Here is a 22576-nt window from a genome sequence, read left to right on the forward strand (position 1 = left end):
TCCTATTCCTAATTCTTATGTTCTTATGTTCTTATGTACAAGGCCTTGGTGAGGCCTCACCTGGAATATTGTGTTCAGTTCTGGTCTCCTAATCTGAGGAAGGACATTCTTGCTATTGAGGAAGTGCAGGGAAGGTTCACCAGACTGATTCCTGGGATGGCTGGACTGACATATGAGGAGAGACTGGATCAACTGGGCCTTTATACACTGGAGTTTAGAATGATGAGAGGGGATCTCATAGAAACATATAAGATTCTGACAGGACTGGACAAGTTAGATGTGGGAAGAATGTTCCCGTTGTTGGGGAAGTCCAGAACCAGGGGACACAGTCTTAGGATAAGTGGTAGGCTATTTAGGACTGAGATGAGGAGAAGCTTCTTCACTCAGAGAGTTGTTAACCTATGGAATTCCCTGCCGCAGAGAGTTGTTGATGCCAGTTCATTGGATATATTCAAGAGGGAGTTAGATATGGTCCTTACGGCTAAAGGGATCAAAGGGGTAAGGAGAGAAAGCAGGAAATGGGTGCTGAGGTGTATGATCAGCCGTGATCTTATTGAATGGTGGTGCAGTCTCGAAGGGCCGAATGGCCTACTTCTGCACCTATTTTCTATGTTTCCATGTTTCTAAGTTCCCCTCCAGGTCACAAACCATCCTGACATGGAAATATATTGTCGTTTCTTCATGTCGCTGGGTCAAAATCCTGGAACTCCCTCCCTAGCAGCACTGTGGGAGCACCTTCACCACACGGACTGCAGCGGTTCAAGAAGGCGGCTCTCCACCACCTTCTCAAGGGGCAATTAGGGATGGGCAATAAATACCGGCCTTGCCAGTGATGCCCACATCCCAGGAATGAACAAAAATATTCCTCTGGTGGGAGAATCCAGAATAAAGTGGCAGAAGCTTAAACTAGAGCTCGGCCATGCAGGAGTGACATCAGGAAGCACTTCTTCAACAAAGGGAAGTAAAAATCCCATCCTCCTTAAAAGGCTTTGGATGCTGGGGGTCAGTTGTAATTTTGAAGACTGAGATCGATAGATTTTTGTTGAGTAAGGGTGTCAAGTGATATGGGGTAAGGTGGGGTAAGACTTGACAAGGTGGATGCAGAGAGGATATTTCCACATAGGGGAATCTAGAACGAGAGGATATAATGTTAGAATAAGAGGCCGCCCATTTAAAACTGAGATGAGGAGAAATTTATTCTCTCAGAGGGTTGTAAATCTGTGGAATTCTCTGCCCCAGAGAGCTGTGGAGGCTGAGTCTTTGAATATATTTAATGTGGAGATAGAGAGATTTTTGGGCGATAAGGGGCTAAAGGGTTATGGGGAGCGGGCAGGGAAGTGGAGCTGAGTCCATGATCAGATGAGCCATAATCTTATTAAATGGTGGAGCAGGCTCGAGGGGCCGAATGGCCAACTCCTGCTCCTATTTCTTATGTTCTTATGTAAGGATGGGTCAATTAATTGGGGTACAGATCAGCTTTGATCTAACTGAGTGGTGGAACAGCTTTGAGGGGCTGAATACCCTCCTCCTGTTCCTCAATAACATTTGGTGAAACACTCTCCCAGGTCTGAAAGTCTCGTGTCATAGAATGATACAGCACAGAAGGAGGCCAGTCGGCCCACTGGACCTGTGCCGGCTCTTTGAAAATAGTCGTGAATCCTTCTCCTCCTTGCTGATGCTTCGCAGGTGGTGGACGAGTTTCCCCGAGTATTATCGTCTCTCTTCTTGCGCGGCCCAAGCTTGGAAAGGAAAGTTCAGTGCAAAAGCGCGAGAGAATATACGCACCGTGGTCTGACAGGTGGAACTCCTCCCCCCTGAAGGTGATTGTATTCTCCGTGTACGCAGGGAGCTTGTAGCCGTGCCTCTGTGCGTAGATGTGAAGGCACTGGGTGGGTTTCAGCTGGTCACGCCATTGGTTGGGTCCTGATCTGAAACAGCGACAAACACCATTGTAACCACTGGGTTCCACCATCGAGAGATATTGAGGTGTTCCAGAGGGCAGATTCAATAACAACATCAACTTGTATTTATATAACACCTTTAATGAAGTGAAAGGTCCCAAGGCCTTTCACAGCAGCGTTATAAGACAAAAAAATAAATTTGACACCGAGCCAGATAAGAAGAAATTACGGCAGGTGATCAAAAGCTTGGTCAAAGAGGTAGGTTTTCAAGAGCGTCTTGAAGGAGGTGAGAGAGGTAGAGCGGTTTAGGCAGCGAGTTCCAGAGCTTGGGGCCTCAGCCACTTCCTTAAATACTCTGGGATGGAGACTATCAGGCCCTGGGGATTTAGCGGCCTTCAATCCCATCAATTTCCCTAACACAATTTCCCACCTAATAAGGATATCCTTCAGTTCCTCCTTCTCACTCGACCCTCGGTCCCCTAGTACTTCTGGAAGGTTATTTGTGTCTTCCTTCGTCAAGACAGAACCAAAGTATTTGTTCAATTGGTCTGCCATTTCTTTGTTCTCCATTATAAATTCACCTGAATCCGACTGCAAGGGACCTACATTTGTCTTCAATAATCTTTTTCTCTTCACATATCTATAAAAGCTTTTGCAGTCAGTTTTTATGTTCCCGGCAAGCTTACTCTCATACTCTATTTTCCCCCTCTTAATTAAACCCTTTGTCCTCCTCTGCTGAATTCTAAATTTCTCCCAGTCCTCAGGTTTGTTGCTTTTTCTGGCCAATTTATATACCTCTTCTCTGGATTTAACACTATCCTTAATTTTCCTTGTTAGCCACGGTTGAGCCGCCTTCCCCATTTTATTTTTACTCCAGACAGGGATGTACAATTGCTGAAGTTCATCCATGTGATCTTTAAATGTTTGCCATTGCCTATCCACCGTCAACCCTTTAAGTATCCTTGGCCAGTCTATTCTAGCCAATTCACGCCTCAAACCATCGAAGTTACCCTTCCTTAAGTTCAGGATCCTAGTTTCTGAGTTAACTGTGTCACTCTCCATCTTAATAAAGAATTCTACCATGTTATGGTCACTCTTCCCCAATGGGCCTCGCACAACAAGATTGCTAATTAGTCCTTTCTCATTACACATCACCCAGTCTAGGATGGCCAGCTCCCTGGTTGGTTTCTCGAAATATTGGTCTAGAAAACCATCCCTAATACACTCCAGGAAATCCTCCTCAACCGTATTGTTTCCAGTTTGGTTAGCCCAATCTATATGTAGATTAAAGTCACCCATGATTACTGCTGTACCTTTATTGCATGCATCCCTAATTTCTTATTTGATGCTGTCCCCAACCTTACTACTACTGTTTGATGGTATGTACACAACTCCAACTAGCGTTTTTTGCCCTTTGGTATTCCATAGCTCCACCCATACCGATTCCACATCATCCAAGCTAATGTCCTTTCTTACTATTGCATTAATTTCCTCTTTAACCAGCAATACCACCCCGCCTCCTTTTCCTTTCTGTCTATCCTTCCTAAATGTTGAATACCCCTGGATGTTGAGTTCCCAGCCTTGGTCACTCTGGAGTCATGTCTCCGTGATGCCAATTACATCATACCCGTTAACTGCTATCTGCGCAGTTAATTCGTCCACCTTATTCCGAATACTCCTCGCATTGAGGGACAGAGCCTTCAGGCTTGTCTTTTTAACACACTTTGACCCTTTAGAATTTTGCCGTAATGTGGCCCTTTTTGCTTTTTGCCTTAGGTTTCTCTGCCCTCCATTTTTACTTTTCTTCTTTCTATCTTTTGCTTCTGCACCCATTCTACTTCCCTCTGTCTCCTTGCATAGGTTCCCATCTCCCTGCCATATTAGTTTAACTCCTCCCCAATAGCACTAGCAAACACTCCCCCAAGGACATTGGTTCCAGTCCTGCCAAGGTGCAGACCGTCCAGTTTGTACTGGTCCCACCTCCCCCAGAACCGGTTCCAATGTCTCAGGAATTTGAATCCCTCCTTTCTGCACCACTCCTCAAGCCACGTATTCATCTGAGCTATCCTGCGATTCCTACGTGGCACTGGTAGCAATCCTGAGATTACTACTTTTGAGGTCTTACTTTTTAATTTAGCTCCTAGCTCCCTAAATTCTTGTTGGACCTCATCCCGTTTTTTACCTTTTTCGTTGGTACCTATATGCACCACAACAACTGACTGTTCACCCTCCCTTTTCAGAATGCACTGCACCCGTTCCGAGACATCCTTGACCCTTGCACCAGGGAGCCAACATACCATCCTGGAGTCTCGGTTGCGGCCGCAGAAACGTCTATCTATTCCCCTTACAATTGAATCCCCTACCACTATCGCTCTCCCACTCTTTTTCGTGCCCTCCTGTGCAGCAGAGTCACCCATGGTGCCATGAACTTGGCTGCTGCTGCTCTCCCCTGATGAGTCATCCCTCCAACAGTACCCAAAGTGGTGTATCTGTTTTGCAGGGGGATGACCGCAGTGGACCCCTGCATTACCTTCCTTGCACTGCTCTTCCTGTTGGTCACCCATTCCCTATCTGGCTGTGTACCCTTTACCTGCAGTAAGACCAACTCACTAAATGTGCTATTCACATCATTCTCAGCATCGTGTACAGTTTTGGTTTCAGTATTTAAGGAAGGATATACTTGCATTGGAGGCTGTTCAGAGAAGATTCACTGGGTTGATTCCGGAGATGAGGGGATTGACTTAGATAGGTTGAGCAGGTTGGGCCTATACTCATTTCCTTCAATGACTGACTGTCCCACCTGTGACAGAGACTGTAATTCCCGTATTGGACTGTTCAGTCACCTGAGAACTCACTTTTAGAGTGGAAGCAAGTCTTACTCGATTTCGAGGGACTGCTTATGATGATACTCATTGAAGTTCAGAAGAATGTGAGGTGATCTTATCAAAACATATAAGATAATGAGGGGGCTCGACAACGTAGATGCAAGGAAGATATTTCCACTCATAGGGGAAACTAAAACTAGGGGACATAATCTTAGAATAAAGGGCCAGCCATTTTAAAACTGAGATGAGGAGGAATTTCTTCTCTCAGAGGGTTGTAAATCGGTGGAATTCTCTGCCCCAGAGAACTGTGGAAGCTGGGTCATTGAATATATTTAAGGTGGTGATAGACAGATTTTTGAGAGATAAGGGAATAAGGGGTTATGTGGAGCGGGCAGGGAAGTGGAGCTGAGTCCATGATCAGATCAGTCATGATCTTATTGAATGGCAGAGCAGGTTCGAGGGGCCTAATGGCCTACTCCTGTCCTATTTCTTATGTTCTTATGTTCTTAAAACCTTCCTCTTTGACCCAGCTTTTGGTCACATGCCTTCATTTCTCCTTTTGTAATGTCAGCTGTGGCTCAGTGGGTAACACTCTCGCCTCTGGCTCAGAAGATTGTGGGTTCAAGCCCAACTCCAGGGACTTAAGCATAAAACAATCTTGGCTGACACTCCCAGTGCAGTGGTGAGGGAGCACCGCACTGTCGGAGGTGCCGTTGTTCGGATGAGACTTTAAACCGAGGCCTTGTCTAGTCTCTCAGGTGGATGTAAAAGATCCCATGGCATTACTTCGAAGAAGAGCAGAGGAGTTATCCCCGGTGTCCTGGGCCAATATTTATCCCTCAATCAACATAACAAATAAAGAGATTATCTGGTCATTATCACATTGCTGTTTGTGGGAGCTTGCTGTGCGCAAATTGGCTGCTGCATTTCCTACATTACAACAGTGACGTCACTGCAAAACTACTTCATTGGCTGTAAAGCGCTTTGAGATGTCCAGTGGTTTTGAAAGGTGCTATAGAAATGCAAGTCTGTCTTTAAAATTTCAGGCTCCATTACCAAGACTGCCTATTCTCAGCTCATCCGCTGCTGAAACCCTCATCCATGCCTTTTGTTACCTCTAGTCTCGACTGTTCCAATGCTCTCCTGACTGGCCTCCCATCTCGCACCCTCAGTAAACTTAAACTAATCCAAAACTCGGCTGCCTGCGTCCTAACTCGCACCAAGTCCCGTTCACCCATCACCTCTGTGCTCGCCAGCCTGCATTGGCTCCCGGTCTGGCAAAGCCTTGAATTTAACATTTTCATCCCCGTATTCAAATCCCTCCAAAACCTCGCCCTTTCCAATCTCTGTAAGAATTCAGTGAAAACCGGTTTCAGCTGCCATCTCTCTCTCTCTCTCTCCTCTTCGACGCTTACTGGCTTTGTTCAACGCACACGGACTGAGCACTCCATCTGGGATGGAGAGAAGAAACACCACCTACAAGCAAAGAGAGCCTCAATATTTCGACTGGGAAGCTGACCTTAAGACTGGACTTGAATACCACAGATTGGTACAGAACCAGAAGATACGCCTCATCGAGAGAAGCAGCGAGTAAGCTAGAGGGGTAATTGATGAGCATTTATCCCAGCCCATGCATCTTTACACCTCATAATGTGAAAGGGTGCCGTGTGTCCCAACCTTAGGGGTTTAGTGGGAAGGTTTCAGCGCGGACCGTAAGCATACACACAATTCTGTTGGACAGATTCGGTGGTGCACTTCTGAATCCGAGCCGGGGTGTTTTAGCCGTGGGTACTTCGCGTTAGGGGCCTGTTCAGACGGGCCAGGGTTGTGTGTTGTACTGTATTTGTTTGTTTTACACCACCAGGGTGTGTTTTACTGGGTGCAGGTGTGTGCTTTAACTTGAACAAAAGCACTGTGACGGTTGAGACCGAAAGATCTGGCTATAACTGTGTATTTCTGTGCACTGCTATAATTCCCGGGTCTAAAACTATTGTAACGGGGGGGGGTGATTCGAAACCACCAAGGGCAAAACCACTCACACTCTGTAACCTCCTCCAGCCCCTACAACCCCTTGAGATCTCTGCGCTCCTCCAATTCTGGCCTCTTGGGCATCCCAGATTATAATCGTTCCACCATTGGTGGCCGTGCCTTCAGCTGCCGAGCTCTAAGCTCTGGAACTCCCTCCCTAAACCTCTCCGCCTCTCTCCTTTTTTAAGATGGTCCTTCCTCTTTGTCCAAGATATTGGTCACAGATCCTACTATCTCCTTTTTTGGCTCAGTGTCAAATATGTTAACGCTCCTGTGAAGCACCTTGGGACAGTTTACTACATTAAAGATGCTATTTAAATGCAAGTTGTTGTAATTACTGCTTCAAATGGACTCAAATCCAAACCGTCCACTCCGCATGAGTCAGTATTTAGATGCTTGAACCAAGTTGAAGGTTCTCCTACCATGAGTGATGGAAGGCCAATCCTCAGGGTCGAAGGTCACCAGATGGATCACTGCTTTGTACCGAATGTAGCTGCCAAGGTGAGACTATGGGAGTTATCCCCAGTGCCCTGGCCAATATTTATCCCTCGATCAACATAACAAATAAAGAGATTATCTGGTTATTATTACGTTGCTGTTTGTGGGAGCTTGCTGTGCGCAAATTGGCTGCTGCGTTTCCTATATTACAACAGTAACTACACTCCAAAATTATTTTATTGGCTGCAAAGCTCTTTGAGATGTCCGGTGGTCGTGAAAGGCACTATATAAATCCAAGTCTTTTTTGATGTGGCTCGATGTCAAATTTTTCAATCTTGTAATACTTCTGTGAAGCACCTTGGGACGTTTCACGAGGTTGAAGGTGCTATATAAATATAAGTTGTTGTTGTTGTTAAAGTCGCTATAAAATGCAGGTAGAATGAAGATGACACCTATGGACATCTCGTCTAGGAGATCGGGGAAAAGATTAACGGAAAGAGAGAACTTACATGGAGTAGGTTTGAGGCAACCCACAAGAGCCGCCAAATCGGGAGAGGAAGCGATTCTCCAAGTCAATGATGGTTTCCCCAATTTTCTCGTCCTTGGAGAGGAGGTCGTAATCGTAGAGGGTGATCTTCAGATCCTTCTCGATGGGCAGTATTCCGGTCAGTTCGTACATCCTGCAGAAAAATCATCACCGTTTAGATAATGTGTAGCCCACAGCAATGGCCAGTGCGAGGAGTAGATCGGGTACATTTTGCTCTGTTAGTACTTCCCCTGGGGCAGTGTAAAGGGAGCTTTACTCTGTATCAAAAACCGTGCTGTACCTGCCCTGGGAGTGTTTGATGGGACAGTGCAGAGGGAGCTTTACTCTGTATCTAACCCCGTGCTGTACCTGCCCTGGGAGTGTTTGATGGGACAGTGTAGAGGGAGCTTTACTCTGTATCTAACCCCGTGCTGTACCTGCCCTGGGAGTGTTTGATGGGACAGTGTAGCGGGAGCTTTACTCTGTATCTAACCCGTGCTGTACCTGCCCTGGGAGCGTTTGATGGGACAGTGTAGAGGGAGCTTTACTCTGTATGTAACCCGTGCTGTACCTGCTCTGGGAGAGTGTGATGGGACAGTGTAGAGGGAGCTTTACTCTGTATCTAACCCCGTGCTGTACCTGCCCTGGGAGTGTTTGATGGGACAGTGTAGAGGGAGCTTTACTCTGTATCTAACCCCGTGCTGTACCTGCCCTGGGAGTGTTTGATGGGACAATGTAGAGGGAGCTTTACTCTGTATCTCACCCCGTGCTGTACCTGCCCTGGGAGTGTTTGATGGGTCAGTGTAGAGGGAGCTTTACTCTGTATCTAACTCGTGCTGTACCTGCCCTGGCAGTGTTTGATGTTGACACTGGGAGCTATGAATGGAAAAAGTACAGCAGGCGCCTCACAGTTACGTCCCCACCTTGGTGAGAACAAAATATATTTTAAAATAGTACGCTGTTTTCCACGTAGAAAATGAAATGAATGGACAAACAAAAAACTCCTTCAATCCTTTATAATAATTAAATAAGCCTGTTGGGGCCTCATTGGTTGGAGGCCTTTCAAGCTCAAGACTCCCAAGTCTCCGTCTCGAGCCAACTTGCAAGTCTGTGAATGTTTAAGTTGGCATGTAATGGAGCTTGCACAGTGCAGCCAAGGGGTAGGTGAGACCAAGCCAAGGGGTACATCCTACGTGTGGGAGGCTGAGCACTCACTGAATTTTAAACACTCTTCAGATTCACGAGAAGGAAAGTCAGGATTTATATCCTGAGGGACAAGGGGCAGGAAAGCTCGTGCTCTGGATCACACGAGTTCTGGTTCCTGCGTCAGAAGCCAGTGCTCACAGACCCCCTTGTGAGCATGGCACAGAGGTGTGTTGGGGCCCTCCTCACATGCAAAGGGTTCCCCCTCCCCGCCACCACCCCCCCATCCCCACCACCATGGTTGAATCCGCCCATCCCCCGAGACTACCGATCTGGTTGGAATTATATCTGACCTCATCACCCATGGGGACAACTACACAGTGCCTCACGTTGACGCACTTGGCTCTCTTGCTCCCGCTCGCCGCTGGGAAGCGGGGCGGGTCGGGCGAGAAGACGGGATCGGGTTTCGTGACGCCCGCCACAGTCAAAGAGCCCGGTGGCATTGGCCGCCTGGACTGGCTTTTATATTTCCCGCGGTGCGAGGCGGGAGCCGGTGTGGGCCTTGCGATCGAAGCGGCTTGGCTCCAGATCATGCGCCACCGCGAGAATGTTATTGGAGAATTGCGGGGGTGGGGTGGGGGGTTACTGTACCTGCCAAACTCTGGATCCAGGGTGCAGGGCATGTAGTTGTCCTGGTCGCTGATTGACTTCTTGCCCAGAGAAACTTTCACGTACGGGTCACACTGAAAGAGAAAGAGCGAGGGAGAAAACGGACATGCTGCATCAGCTGTGGCTCAGGGGGTTGCACTTTCTCTCTCTCTCTCGCCTGCGAGTCAGAAGGTCCAGAGGCTTGAGCACCAAATCTAGGCTGACACTCCCAGTGCCGTGCTGTGCTGGCAGAGGTTCAGAGGTGCCGTTTGTGGACGAGACGTTAAATCGATACCCCCGTCTGCCCTCACAGAAGAGCAAGGGAGAGCTCTCGCTGGTGTCCTGGACCAATATTTATCCCTCAACCAACATCACTAAAAACAGATTATCACGTTGCTGTTTGTGGCAGCTTGCTGTGCGCAAATTGGCTGCTGTGTTTCCGACATTACAGCGGTGAGCATACTTCAAAAAGTACTTCATTGGCTGCAAAGCGCTTTGGGAAGTTCTGAGGTCATAAAAGGCTCTATATAATTGCAAGTCTTTTTTTTAGACACTGCTTATCTTACATCCTCCAGGGAATTGGAAGCTGGCTTCAACTACTGTGTATATAAATATATATGGAGTACATGAATGCTGGCCCAAATTTCAGCTTTCCTATATTTATGTTTTTCCCTTCCTTGCCTCATTATCTGCGTCTGGGAATTTCTTTTCCATTCTGACGTATCCTGAGTAATTTTCCCCCGTTTATTCCTGACCTTTGCTAGTGAGGCCCCCCCCCCTCTCCCCTCCGCGCCCCAGCCCCCCCCTCCCGCCATGGGGAACCTCTGCAGCAACTCATCATTCCATCCCCATGGCAACAAGAAGAACAGATGTCTCCACTATTACTCCAGCAGCACTTCGGCCCGTAATATATTTTAGGTTATGTTACGCACTTATGAATGACTCCACGAGGCAATGTGTTGTGCTCAAACTGTAGTGACCATGGTCCTTTATTCGTAACTCCAGAGTGAGGCACAAACATGGTGAGCAGCCTTTTATACTGGGCCCTGCACACCTATGCAGGTGACTTTCAGGTCTCCCATCACAGTGCCCTCTGGTGGACAGCCTCTGCCACAGGGGCAGGAAACCCCGGTCTCCACCAGTTGCACCCTCTGGTGGTGCCAGCATAGTATATACACAGTGTAAACCTTATTGATAGTACATCAGGTAACAAGTCTCCATCTTATGCAACTATACAGTGACTATACAGAGAGTATATCTATAGTCTGCATATATAACAGGTTATTTATTAATTTGGCCCCCTTTACCTCAGGAAGGACATACTTGCCTTAGAGGCAGTGCAATGGAGGTTCACCAGACTGATTCCAGGAAGGAGAGGGCAGTCTTATGAGGAGGGATTGAGTAGAAAGGGCCGACATTCTCTGGAGTTTAGAAGAATGAGAGGTGATCTCATTGAAACATACAAGATTCTGAGTGGAATTGACAGGGTAGATGCAGAGAGGCTGTTTCCCCCGGGCTGGAGAGTCTAGAACTAGGCGGGCACAGTCTCAGGATAAGGGGTTGGCCATTTAAGACTGAGGTGAGGAGGAATTTCTTCACTCGGAGGGTGGTGAATCTTTGGAATTCTCTATCCCAGAGGGCTGTGGATGCTCAGTCATTGAGTATATTCAAGGCTGAGATCGATAGATTTTTGGATTCGAAGGGAATCAAGGGATATGGAGATCGGGCGGGAAAGTGGAGTTGAGGTAGAAGATCAGCCATGATCTTATTAAATGGCGGAGCAGGCTCGAGGGGCCGTATGGCCGACTCCTGCTCTTAATTCTTATGTTCTTGTGTCTTATGTATTGTTCTTCATTTTCAGGATGCGGACATCGCTGGTAAGGACGGACATTTATTGTCCTTCCCATGCTCCCAGCAATGTCCGGGAGATTAATCTTTCATTCCTGGAGACTCCGGAAAAATCCTGGAGGGTTGGCAGAAGGTTGTCCTTTGGAAAGACGCCGTCAACAGTTCCAACATGAAAGAGCACTTTTCCCCCACCTGACCACTGTTCAAATATCAACCGTGGCTCAGTGGGCAGCACTCTCACCTCTGAGGCAGGATGGTTGTGAGTTCAAGTCCCATTCCAGAGACTTGAGCATTAAAATCTAGGCAGACACTCCCAGTGTGGTGCTGAAGGAGCGCTGCACTGTCGGAGGTGCCGTCTTTTGGATGTGATAATAAAGCGAGGCTCCCGTCTGCTCTCTCAGGTGGATGCAAAAGATCCCGTGGCACTATTTTGAAGAAGAGCAGGGGAGTTCTCCCCGGTGTCCTGGGGCCAATATTTATCCCTCAATCAATATCACTAAAAACAGATAATCTGGTCGTTATCAGGGTGCTGTTTGTGGGAGCTTGCTGTGTGCAAATTGGCTGGCGCGTTTCCTACATTGCGACAGTGAGTACACTTCAACGGCTATGAAACGCTTTGGGGTGTCCTGAGGTTGTGTAAGGCGCTACATAAATGCAGCCTTTGAAACAAACTTAGTGGAGCTGAACGGAGGCAGCGAGCACCTGCTCCAAGAAAAGGCGGAACCGATGAATGGGCAAAAATAAGCGAAGGTTTTTGAAATAGAGACGCCATCAATCGATTTTCACTCGCGTTTCCATGGCGACACACTGACCTTTCCATTGGAGTCCTTTGGCTGCAGTCCAAAAGCTCGGATGACGTAGACCCTGACCAGACATTCCTGGAGCCCGCTGGCCGGGAGCTGGTGGAACTGGCGAGGAGGGTTGGGCAGATTGGGGTCATCGGGAAGGGCGTAGATCTTGAAGCTCCCCTGAAGGTATCAATGGCATTGAATGAAGAACAGGAGTACAACCATTCAGTTGGTGAGGGTTAATGGCGGGCGGGTTAATGCTCTGTAACCATCCTGAAAGTACCCAGGCCCACGCACCGTTGGTGGGTTTAACGCAGGCAGCGGAAGGAGCGTGTGACAAACCAGACTCCCCACCCACCCTTTCCTCCAACCACTGTCTGTCCCACCTGTGACAGAGATTGTAATTCCCGTATTGGACTGTACAGTCCACCTGAGAACTTACTTTTAGAGTGGAAGCAAGTCTTCCTCCATTTCGAGGAATTACCGATGATGATGATGAGTGGATTTAAACTGAGTCACTGGTAGTTTGTGGGAGCTTGCTGTGCACAAATTAGCTGTCACCTTTCCTCCACTACAACAGAGGCTACGCTTCAAAAGTGCTCAACTGGAGTTCAAAAGAGATTACCCACAACTGATGTTAGACTGAATAGAATATAGTTACCCTTTTTATCATTCTCTCCTTCTTGATAAGAGATGTGACATTGTCAACCCTCCAGTTCCGTGGAAAAATGTACGTATCTTTTTACTGACCATCAGCACAAATCATTGGGCAGGAGTCAGAAGCAGGGACAATGGCCGCTTATCTTTACCACAACTGGTTCCAAAGGTGCTGAGGCAAATTGGACCATCCTGCCACCCTGCTTATCTTAGTTACTCAGCACATCCTGGGAATTGACACCATCCAGGACAAAGCAGCCCGCTTGATCGGCACGCTACCCACCACCTTCAACATTCACTCCCTCCACCACCGGCGCACCGTGACTGCAGTGTGTACCATCTATAAGATGCACTGCAGCAACTCGCCAAGGCTTCTTCGGCAGCACCTCCCAAACCCGTGACCTCTACCACCTAGAAGGGCAAGGGCAGCAGGCGCATGGGAACACCACCACCTCCACGTTCCCCTCCAAGTCACACACCATCCCGACTTGAAAATATATCGGCCGTTCCTTCATTGTCGCTGGGTCAAAATCCTGGAACTCCCTCCCTAACAGCACTGTGGGAGCACCTTCACCACACGGACTGCAGCGGTTCAAGAAGGCGGCTCACCACCACCTTCTCAAGGGCAATTAGGGATGGGCAATAAATGCTGGCCTTGTCCACATCCCAGGAACGAAAACAATCAGAGAGCTTCCAGTAAGTATATCTCGGACGTACACCCAGTGGGATCATTAGCCATTGGACAATTGGAGTAGTCCTCCCGAACCTTTTTATGTTCCATGCTGTAGCCTTAGCTTTATACCTCGGATTCTCCAACAAAAACCACAACCCAGCCACAAGGACAGAACATCGCCGAAGGCGTGTGCCGCCGAACCTGCTCCCTTACCTTGAATTCTCCCACCACCGAGGGGTCTTCGTCTTCGTCCTCAGTCTTCCCGCGATGAAGGGCGAAGGTACGGCAGAAATCTGTCAGCCCTTCAAACCCCTCGACTTTCTCCAGCTCCACTTCGTAAACCTGTGGAACAAGAGGATGGAGAGCAATGAGAGCCCCCTCTCACTGCCGTCTGAGGGTCCCACCCGGAACACAGGCTGGTGAAGCAAGAGTTCATCGCTGCCCATTCACAAAATGACCACTCAACCGCGACAGAAATATTCACTCCCGGCTCATTGATACATAGAAACATAGAAAATAGGAGCGGTAGTAGACCATTCGGCCCTTCGAGTCTGCACCGCCATTCAATATGATCATGGCTGATCCTCTATCTCAAAACCACAGTCCTGCTTTCTCCCCATACCCCTTGATGTCTTTTGTTTCTAGAAATCTATCTATCTCCCTCTTAAATATATTCAGAGACTTGGCTTCCATAGCCCTCTGTGGGAGAGAATTCCACCCTCTGAGTGAAAACATTTCTCCTCACCTTGGTCCTAAATTTCCTACCCCGTATCCTAAGTCTGTGACCCCTTGTTCTAGACTTCCCAGCCAGGGAAAACATCCTCCCCGCATCTAGTCTGTCCAATCCAGTCAGAATTTTATACGTTTCAATGAGATCCCCTCTCATTCTTCTAAATTCTAGTGAATACAGGCCTAGTCGACCCAATCTTTCCTCATACAACAGTCCTGCCATCCCAGGAATCAGTCTGGTGAACCTTTGCGATGAGGAGAAACTTCTTCACTCAGAGAGTGGCTAACCTGTGGAATTCTCTTCTGCAGAGAATTGTTGAGACCAGTTCATTAGATATATTCAAGAGGGAGTTGGATATGGCCCTTGCAGCTAAAGGGATCAAGGGGTATGGAGAGAAAGCAGGAAAGGGGTACTGAGGTGAATGATCAGCCATGATCTTACTGAATGGTGGTGTAAGCTCGAAGGGCTGAATGGCCAACTCCTGCACCTATTTTCTATGTTTCTCTGTTTCACTGCACTCCCTCTATGGTAAGCATATCCTTGAAGAGCCACTTGACCCATTATATGATAATGCTTATTTACATAGAGCGTGTTTTAAATCCTATTAAAATTTAGAAGAATGAGAGGTGATCTAATTGAAACATATAAAATTCTGACGGGGTTTCACAGGGTAGATGCAGAGATAAGAACATAAGAAATAGAAACAGGAGTAGGCCATAAGGCCCCTCGAGCCTGGTCCAACATTCAATAAGATCATGGCTGATCTGATCGTGGACTCAGCTCTATTTCCCTGCCTGCTCCCCATAACCTTTTATCTCCTTAGCATTTAAGAAACTGTCTATTTCTGTCTTAAATTTATTCAATGTCCCAACTTCCACAGCTCTCTGAGGCAGCGAATTCCACAGATTTACAATCCTCTGAGAGAAGAAATTTCTCCTCATCTCAGTGTTAAATGGGCGGCCCCTTATTCTAAGATCATGCCCTCTAGTTCTAGTCTCCCTCATCAGTGGAAACATCTTCTCTGCATCCACCTTGTCAAGCCCCCTCATAATCTTATACTTTTCTATAAGATCACATCTTATTCTTCTGAATTCCAATGAGTAGAGGCCCAATCCACTCAACGTTTCCTCATAAGTTAACCCCCTCATCCCGGAATCAACCTAGTGAACCTTCTCTGAACTGCCTCCACAGCAAGTATATCCTTTCGTAAATATGGAAACCAAAACTGCACACAATATTCCAGGTGTGGCCTCACTAATACCCTGTACAGCTGTAACAAGACTTCCCTGCTTTTATACTCCATCCCCTTTGCAATAAAGGCCAAGATTCCATTGGCCTTCCTGATCACTTGCTGTACCTGCATACTATCCTTTTGTGTTTCATGCACAAGTACCCCCAGGTCCCGCTGTACTGCAGCACTTTGCAATCTTTCTCCATTTAAATAATAATTTGCGCTTTGATTTTTTTTCTGCCAAAGTGCATGACCTCACACTTTCCAACATTATACTCCATCTGCCAAATTCTTGCCCACTCACTTAGCCTGTCTATGTCCTCCTGCAGACTCTTTATGTCGTCCTCACACATTGCCCTTCCTCCCATCTTTGTATCATCAGCAAACTTGGCTCCATTACACTCAGTCCCCTCTTCCAAGTCGTTAATATAGATTGTAAATAGTTGGGATCCCAGCACTGATCCCTACGGCACCTCACTGGTTACTGATTGCCAACCAGAGAATGAACCATTTATCCCGACTCTCTGTTTTCTGTTTTTCAGCCAATCTTCTATCCAAACTAATATATTACCCCCAACCCCGTGAACTTTTATCTTGTGCAGTAACCTTTTGTGTGGCACCTTTCAAATGACTTCTGGAAGTCCAAATACACCACATCCACTGGTTCCCCTTTATCCACCCTGTTCGTTACATCCTCAAAGAATTCCAGCAAATTTGTCAAACATGACTTCTCCTTCATAGATCCATGCTGACTTTGCCTGACCAAATTTTGCTTTTCCAAATGTCCTGTTACTGCTTCTTTAATAATAGACTCCAACATCTTCCCAACCACAGATGTTAGGCTAATTGGTCTATAGTTTCCTGCTTTTTGTCTGCCTCCTTTATTGAATAGGGGCATTACATTTGCAGTTTGCCAATCTGCTGGGACCTCCCCAGAATCCAGGGAATTTTGGTAAATTACAACCAATGCATCCACAATCCCTGCCACTGCTTCTCTTAAGACCCGAGGATGCAAGCAAAGAGGATGGAGTATAAAAGCAGGGAAGTCTTGTTACAGCTGTACAGGGAGGATTTTTCCCCTGGCTGGGGAGTCTAGAACCAGGGGTCACAGTCTCAAAATAAGGGGCTGTCCATTTAAGACTGATGAGAAGCAATGTCTTCACTTAAAGGGTTGTGAATCTTTGGAATTCTCTACCCCCGAGAGCTTTGCGTGCTCAATCGTTGAGTATATTCAAGACTGAGGTGGATAGAATTTTGGGAATTAAGGGAATCAAGGGCTATGGGAATATTACGGAAAGATGGAATTGAGGTAGAAGGTCAGCCATGATCTTAGTGAATGGCGGAGTAGGCTTGAAGTGCCAAATGGACGACTCCTGCTTCGATTTCTTATGTTCTTATATTAATGACTTGGACTTGGGAGCACCGGGCACAATTGCAAAATTTGCAGATGACACAAAACTTAGAAATATAGTGAACCATTAGGGGTTCGTGGTAGACTTCAAGAGGACACAGACAGGCTGGTGAATGGGCGGACACGTGGCAGATGAAATTTAATGCTGAAAAGTGCAAAGTGATACTTTTTAGTTGGATAAACGAGGAGGGGTAATATAAACTAAAGGGTACAATTCTAAAGTGGGTGCATGATGAACAGAAAGACCGGGGGTATCTGTGCACCAATCGTTGAAGATGGCAGGGCAGGTTGAGAAAGCGGTTAAAAAAGTATACGGGGTTAAAAAAAGGCACAGAGTACAAAAGGCAGAGTCCAATTCTGCACTTTAGGAAGGATGTGAAGGCCTTAGAGAGGGTGCAGTAAAGAAGATGGTGGTGAGCTGCCTTCTTAAACTGCTGCAGTCCATCTGCCTTGGAAGTGTCAAGCAACTCTTTCAGCTCTTTTGCCCATGTTTGGACCATGGCTGTAATGAAGTCTGGAGCCGAGTGGTCTTGGCAGAACGCAAACTGGGCATCGCTGAGCAGGTTATTGGTGAGAATGTGACGCTTGATAGCACTGTCAATCACACCTTTCATCACTTTGCTGACAATTGAGAGTAAACTGCTGGGGTGGTTTGCCGGATTTGTCCTGAATAAAACACTGGCCCAGAAGTGGTGGAGCGGGGCATCCTGTGGCGTGCCCTGTTGGTTACCCTTGTTCTCGGTGCTATATAACTACAAGTTGTTGTTGTACATTTGCCCACAGACTATATGGGTTTTTGCGCTGGAACTTGCAGTGGTTAGAAATCCAAAACAGGGGATCTGGCACCTGTATGAACAGGGAAAGCCACCGTATCTCCTTAACCATTCAGATTGAAGAGTCCTTACTGAGGCACACAGAGTCTGAACCAGCAAGTGCAAGTTAGAATATTTATTCAAAGCCAAGTCACGTACAGAAACCGAAATAAAGAGAGGCAAAGAACAATGCAATTAAGATAGGGAGAGAGATAAATGAAACAAGGTGGGGGGTTGTGGGGCTGGAGGAGATTACAGCGATAGGGAGGGGCGAGGCCATGGAGGGATTTGAAAACCAGGAAGAGAATTTTGAAATTGAGGTATTGCTTAACCGGGAGCCAATGTAGGTCAACGAGCACAGTGGGTGATGGGTGAGTGGTGAGAGATTGTGGCGGAGGTGCGGCGAATGTTTGTGGCGGAGGAGCGGTGAGAGGTCATGGCAGAGGTGCGGCAAATGGGGGTACGGGGCCCAGAAGAGCCGAGGGCCCAGGGGCAGCACGGGCCAGCCCACACTGCGGTATGTGCGCGCACTAGGTCCGTGCAGCACAGCAGGTCTCCAGTCGTCTTGGTTAACCCTTGCCACTGGACCAAGACCTAGCTCTGTCAAGCCCGTGTGGTGGCTGATGTGCAACGGTCACCACACGTTAAAACAATCCACGCACAGGCATCTTCCGCCCCTGGAGTTCAGGATTGGAACATCGGGTCCTTCATTGAAACATCTATGAACTCATCCCTTTTGGTGTGGAAGCAAGTCATCCTCGTTCGAGGGACCGCCTATGATGATGATGATGGCATTAAAAGTTAATCACAGGAACATAGGAACAGGAGTGAGCTATTCAGCCCCTCGAGCCTGTTCCGCCATTCAATGAGATCAGGGCTGATCTGTGACCTAACTCCATATACCCGCCTTTGGCCCATATCCCTTAATACCTCTGGTTAACCGAAAGCTATCATCCTCAGATTTTAAATTAACATTTGATCTAGCATCAATTACCATTTGGGGAAGAGAGATTTGAACTTCTACCACCCTTTTGTGTGTAGAAGTGTTTCCAAACTTCACTTTTGAAAGGTCTGGCTCTAATTTTTAGATTATACACCCTCGTCCTAGACTCCCCAACCAGCGGAAATAGTCTCTCTCTATTTACCCTATCTGTTCTCCTTAATATCCTGAAACCTTCAATCAAATCACCCCTTAATCTTCTAAATTCCAGGGAATACAACCCTAGTTTGTGTAATCTCTCCTCGTAGCTTAAGAACATAAGAATTATGCAAGGTTTTGTTGGAACAGGGATAAAGTCGGTGAGTTTAATGGTTTGAAAGGAGCCGGGGGCACCATGAATACTATATGATCCATCGTGGTGCTGTGTGGGTTTGGAAACTTCACAATTCGAGCATTTTCTGCATTGATTGTTGAGGTTTGTGGGATTAGAACCTTTACTCTGCGAACATTCTCTTTAATCTGTCAGTATTAAGCACTTGGAGCATTACCATTCAGAAATGTAGTGAGTGTTTGTTACTCTTGCCCATCTCCCAAATGTTCTCAACGTGTTCGAGTAGAAACTGGGTGTCAGAGCTACAGACATGCCTTACAGTGGACTTGTTTGACAGTGATGCTGCAGCAACCACACTCAGGAAGCTTAACACTACCCAGGTCCTGCAGTCCACTTGAATGGCAACCCATCCATTGACCTAATCGCCCTCCACCGGCGCACCGTGGCTGCAGTGTGCACCATCTACAAGATACTCGGAACTCCTTCACGGCAGCACGAGCCAAAGGTGGGCAGAGGAAACATTTCAAGGACACCCTCAAAGCCTCCCTGATAAAGTGCAACATCCCCACCGACACCTGGGAGCCCCTGGCCAAAGACCGCCCCAAGTGGAGGAAGTGCATCCGGGAGGGCGCTGAGCACCTAGAGTCTCATCTCCGAGAGCATGCAGAGATCAAGCGCAGACAGCAGAAGGAGCGTGCGGCAAACCAGTCCCACCCACCCTTTCCTTCAACCACTCTCTGTCCCACCCGTGACAGGGACTGTGGTTCTCATATTGGACTGTACAGTCACCTAAGGACTCGTGTTTCGAGTGGAAGCAAGTCTTCCTCGATTCCGAGGGACTGCCTATGATGATGACGCGATGGACCTTGGTCTAGTAATTCCTATGTACCTATCATAGCCCCCATTTTTAATACACCCAGCTCACTGCAGACTAGAACTGGAACATCTGTAGTGTTGGCCATGTTTGCATATCATGGATGTCTCATCGATATCTTACAGAGCAAGGCCAACAACCTCAGTGCCTTTTCCACTAACCAACACAGGAGACCAACCCAAGTCTTTTGACTTTCCCAGAGTCCAGGGCTCATCAATTGCAACCGTGTGGCTAGTCAAAGCCCTGTGCCCAATACTGTGTCCTGTCCAAACTGAAAGAGATTTTATTCTGTCAAATGTACAGCTGGTGTGAGACCAGGGTCACAGACTCATGCAGCTCAGGATCTGCTACCCTGGAAGATCTCATCATAGAATCATAGAAATTTACAACATGGAAGGAGGCTATTTTGGCCCATCGTGTCCGTGTCGGCCGACCAAGAGCTATCCCAGCCCAATCCCACTTTCCAGCTCTTGGTCCATAGCCCTGTAGGTTACGGCACTTTAAGTGCACATCCAAGTACTTTTTAAAGGTGGTGAGGGTTTCTGCCTCCACCACCCTTTCAGGCAGCGAGTTCCAGACCCCACCACCCTCTGGGTGAAGACATTTCCCCTCAACTTCCCTCTAAACCTCATACCAATTACTTTCAATCTATGCCCCCTGGTTGTTAACTCCTCTGCTAAGGGAAATAGGTCCATCCTATCCACTCTATCCAGGTCTCTCATAATTTTATATACCTCAATAATGTCTCCCCTCAGACTCCTCTGTTCCAAAGAAAACAACCCAACCCTATCGAATCTGTCCTGATAGCTAAAATTCTCCAGTCCAGGCAACATCCTCGTATATCTCCCCTGTACCCTCTTTAGTGCAATCACATCTTTCCTGTAATGTGGTGACCAGAACTGCACGCAGTACTCCAGCTGTGGCCTAACTAGTGTTTTATACAGTTCAAGCATAACCTCCCTGCTCTTGTATTCTACGCCTCGACTAACAGAAACATAGAAACACAGAAATTTACAGCGCAGAAGGAGGCCATGTCAGCCCATTGTGTCTGCACCAGCCGACAAAGAGCCACATGGCCCTCGGTCAGCAGCCCTAAAGGTTACATACAAACCCATGAACAATAACGGAAAGGCAAAGAGCACCCGGCCCAACCAGTCCGCCCCACACCACTGTAACACCCCTTATACGGAAACATTCTACACTCCACCCCAACTGGAGCCATGAGATCTCCTGGAAGAGGCAAAAAACAGATAAAAACCAAGGCCAATTTAGGGAGAAAAAATCTGGGAAAATTCCTCTCCGACCCATCCAGGCGATCAAAACTAGTCCAGGAGATCCCCCTGGCCATATTCTATTCCCTGCAGTGCTTACCCTGCGCCGACCAACAAAAGGTTATCCAGTCGAATCCCAATTACCAGCCCTAGGTCCGTAACCCTGCAGGTTACTTCACTTTAAGTGCCCATCCAACCATCTCTTAAATGTGGTGAGGGTTTCTGCATCCACCACTCTTCCAGGCAGCGAGAATAAAGGCATGTATTCCATATCAACGCCATCCTTGTTGAAGGGGAAAGAAATTCGTATGGGTGGCTTTGGAGATTGATGAAAAGTGAGTGATGAATGCGGGAGAGTCAAGAATGAGTGGATTACAATATGAGGAACAGTCAGTGAAGACTGTCAGGGAAAGTGGATTGTTGTGAAGTGTTAGCAGAATATGCTCAACAGTTGATCAAATACAATGAGAAACAAGTGAAGAATATTGAAGAGTTCATGTGGTGTTTGTTTGAAGAGTTAGTCGGCAATATAGCAGTTAATGGGTTTCCACACAAAGGGCCATGAAAATCTGGAACTCCCTCCCCCAGAAGGCTATGGATGCTGGGGGTCAATTGACATTTTCAAGACTAAGATTGATAGATTTTTTTGTTGGGTACAGGTGGCAGCAGATATGGAGCAAAGGCGGGTAAGATGCCAATGAGCCACGATCGAATTGAATAGCGGAGCATGCTCAAGGGGCTGAATGGCCTCCTGCTCCTCCCAATGTGAGAAGAATGAGAGGTGATCTCATTGAAACATATAGAATTCCAAGGTGGATTGACAGGGTAGATGCTGAGAGGTTGTTTCCCCCTGGCTGGAGAGTCTAGAACCAGGGATCACAGTCTCAGGATAAGGGGTTGGCCTTTGAAGACTGAGATGAGGAGGAATTTCTTCACTCAGAGGGTGGTGAATCTTTGGAATTCTCTACCCCAGAGCGCTGTGGATGCTCAGTTGTTGAGTATATTCAAGGCTGAGATCGATAGATTTTTGGACTCTCGGGGAATCAAGGGATATAGGGACAATGCAGGAAAGTGCAGTTGAGGTTGAAGATCAGCCATGAACTTATAGAATAGAAACATAGAAACATAGAAAATAGGTGCAGGAGTCGGCCATTCGGCCCTTCAAGCCTGCACCATCATTCAATAAGATCATGGCTGATCATGCAACTTCAGTACCCCATTCCTGCTTTCGCTCCATACCCCTTGATCCCTTTAGCTGTAAGGGCCATATCTAACTCCCTTTTGAATATATCTAACGAACTTGCCTCAACAACTTTCTGTGGTCGAGAATTGCACAGGTTCACAACTCTCCAAGTGAAGAGGTTTCTCCTCATCTCAGTCCTAAATGGCTTGCCCCTTATCCTTAGACTGTGACCCTTGGTTGTGGACTTCGCCAACATTGGGAACATTCTTCCTGCATCTAGCCTGTCCAATCCCGTCAGAATTTGGTATGTTTCGATGA

At 47.3% G+C, this 22576-nt stretch overlaps 1 protein-coding gene across 1 annotated transcript in view; it reads right to left on the reverse strand.

The window, feature by feature from the left end:
* Positions 1–22576, reverse strand: part of dysf (dysferlin, limb girdle muscular dystrophy 2B (autosomal recessive)) — a 220083-nt gene that overhangs the window by 43200 nt on the left and 154307 nt on the right. Inside the window, exons 23-27 of the mRNA XM_070859521.1 lie at positions 13689–13817; positions 12170–12325; positions 9513–9604; positions 7702–7872; positions 1786–1928 (exon numbers count right to left, since the gene is read on the reverse strand). Of these exons, the coding sequence (XP_070715622.1) occupies positions 1786–1928; positions 7702–7872; positions 9513–9604; positions 12170–12325; positions 13689–13817 (691 nt within the window). The remainder of the gene's footprint in view (positions 1–1785; positions 1929–7701; positions 7873–9512; positions 9605–12169; positions 12326–13688; positions 13818–22576) is intronic.

This window comes from Pristiophorus japonicus, chromosome 2, assembly GCF_044704955.1.
Source record: "Pristiophorus japonicus isolate sPriJap1 chromosome 2, sPriJap1.hap1, whole genome shotgun sequence".
Classification (NCBI taxonomy): domain Eukaryota; kingdom Metazoa; phylum Chordata; class Chondrichthyes; family Pristiophoridae; genus Pristiophorus; species Pristiophorus japonicus.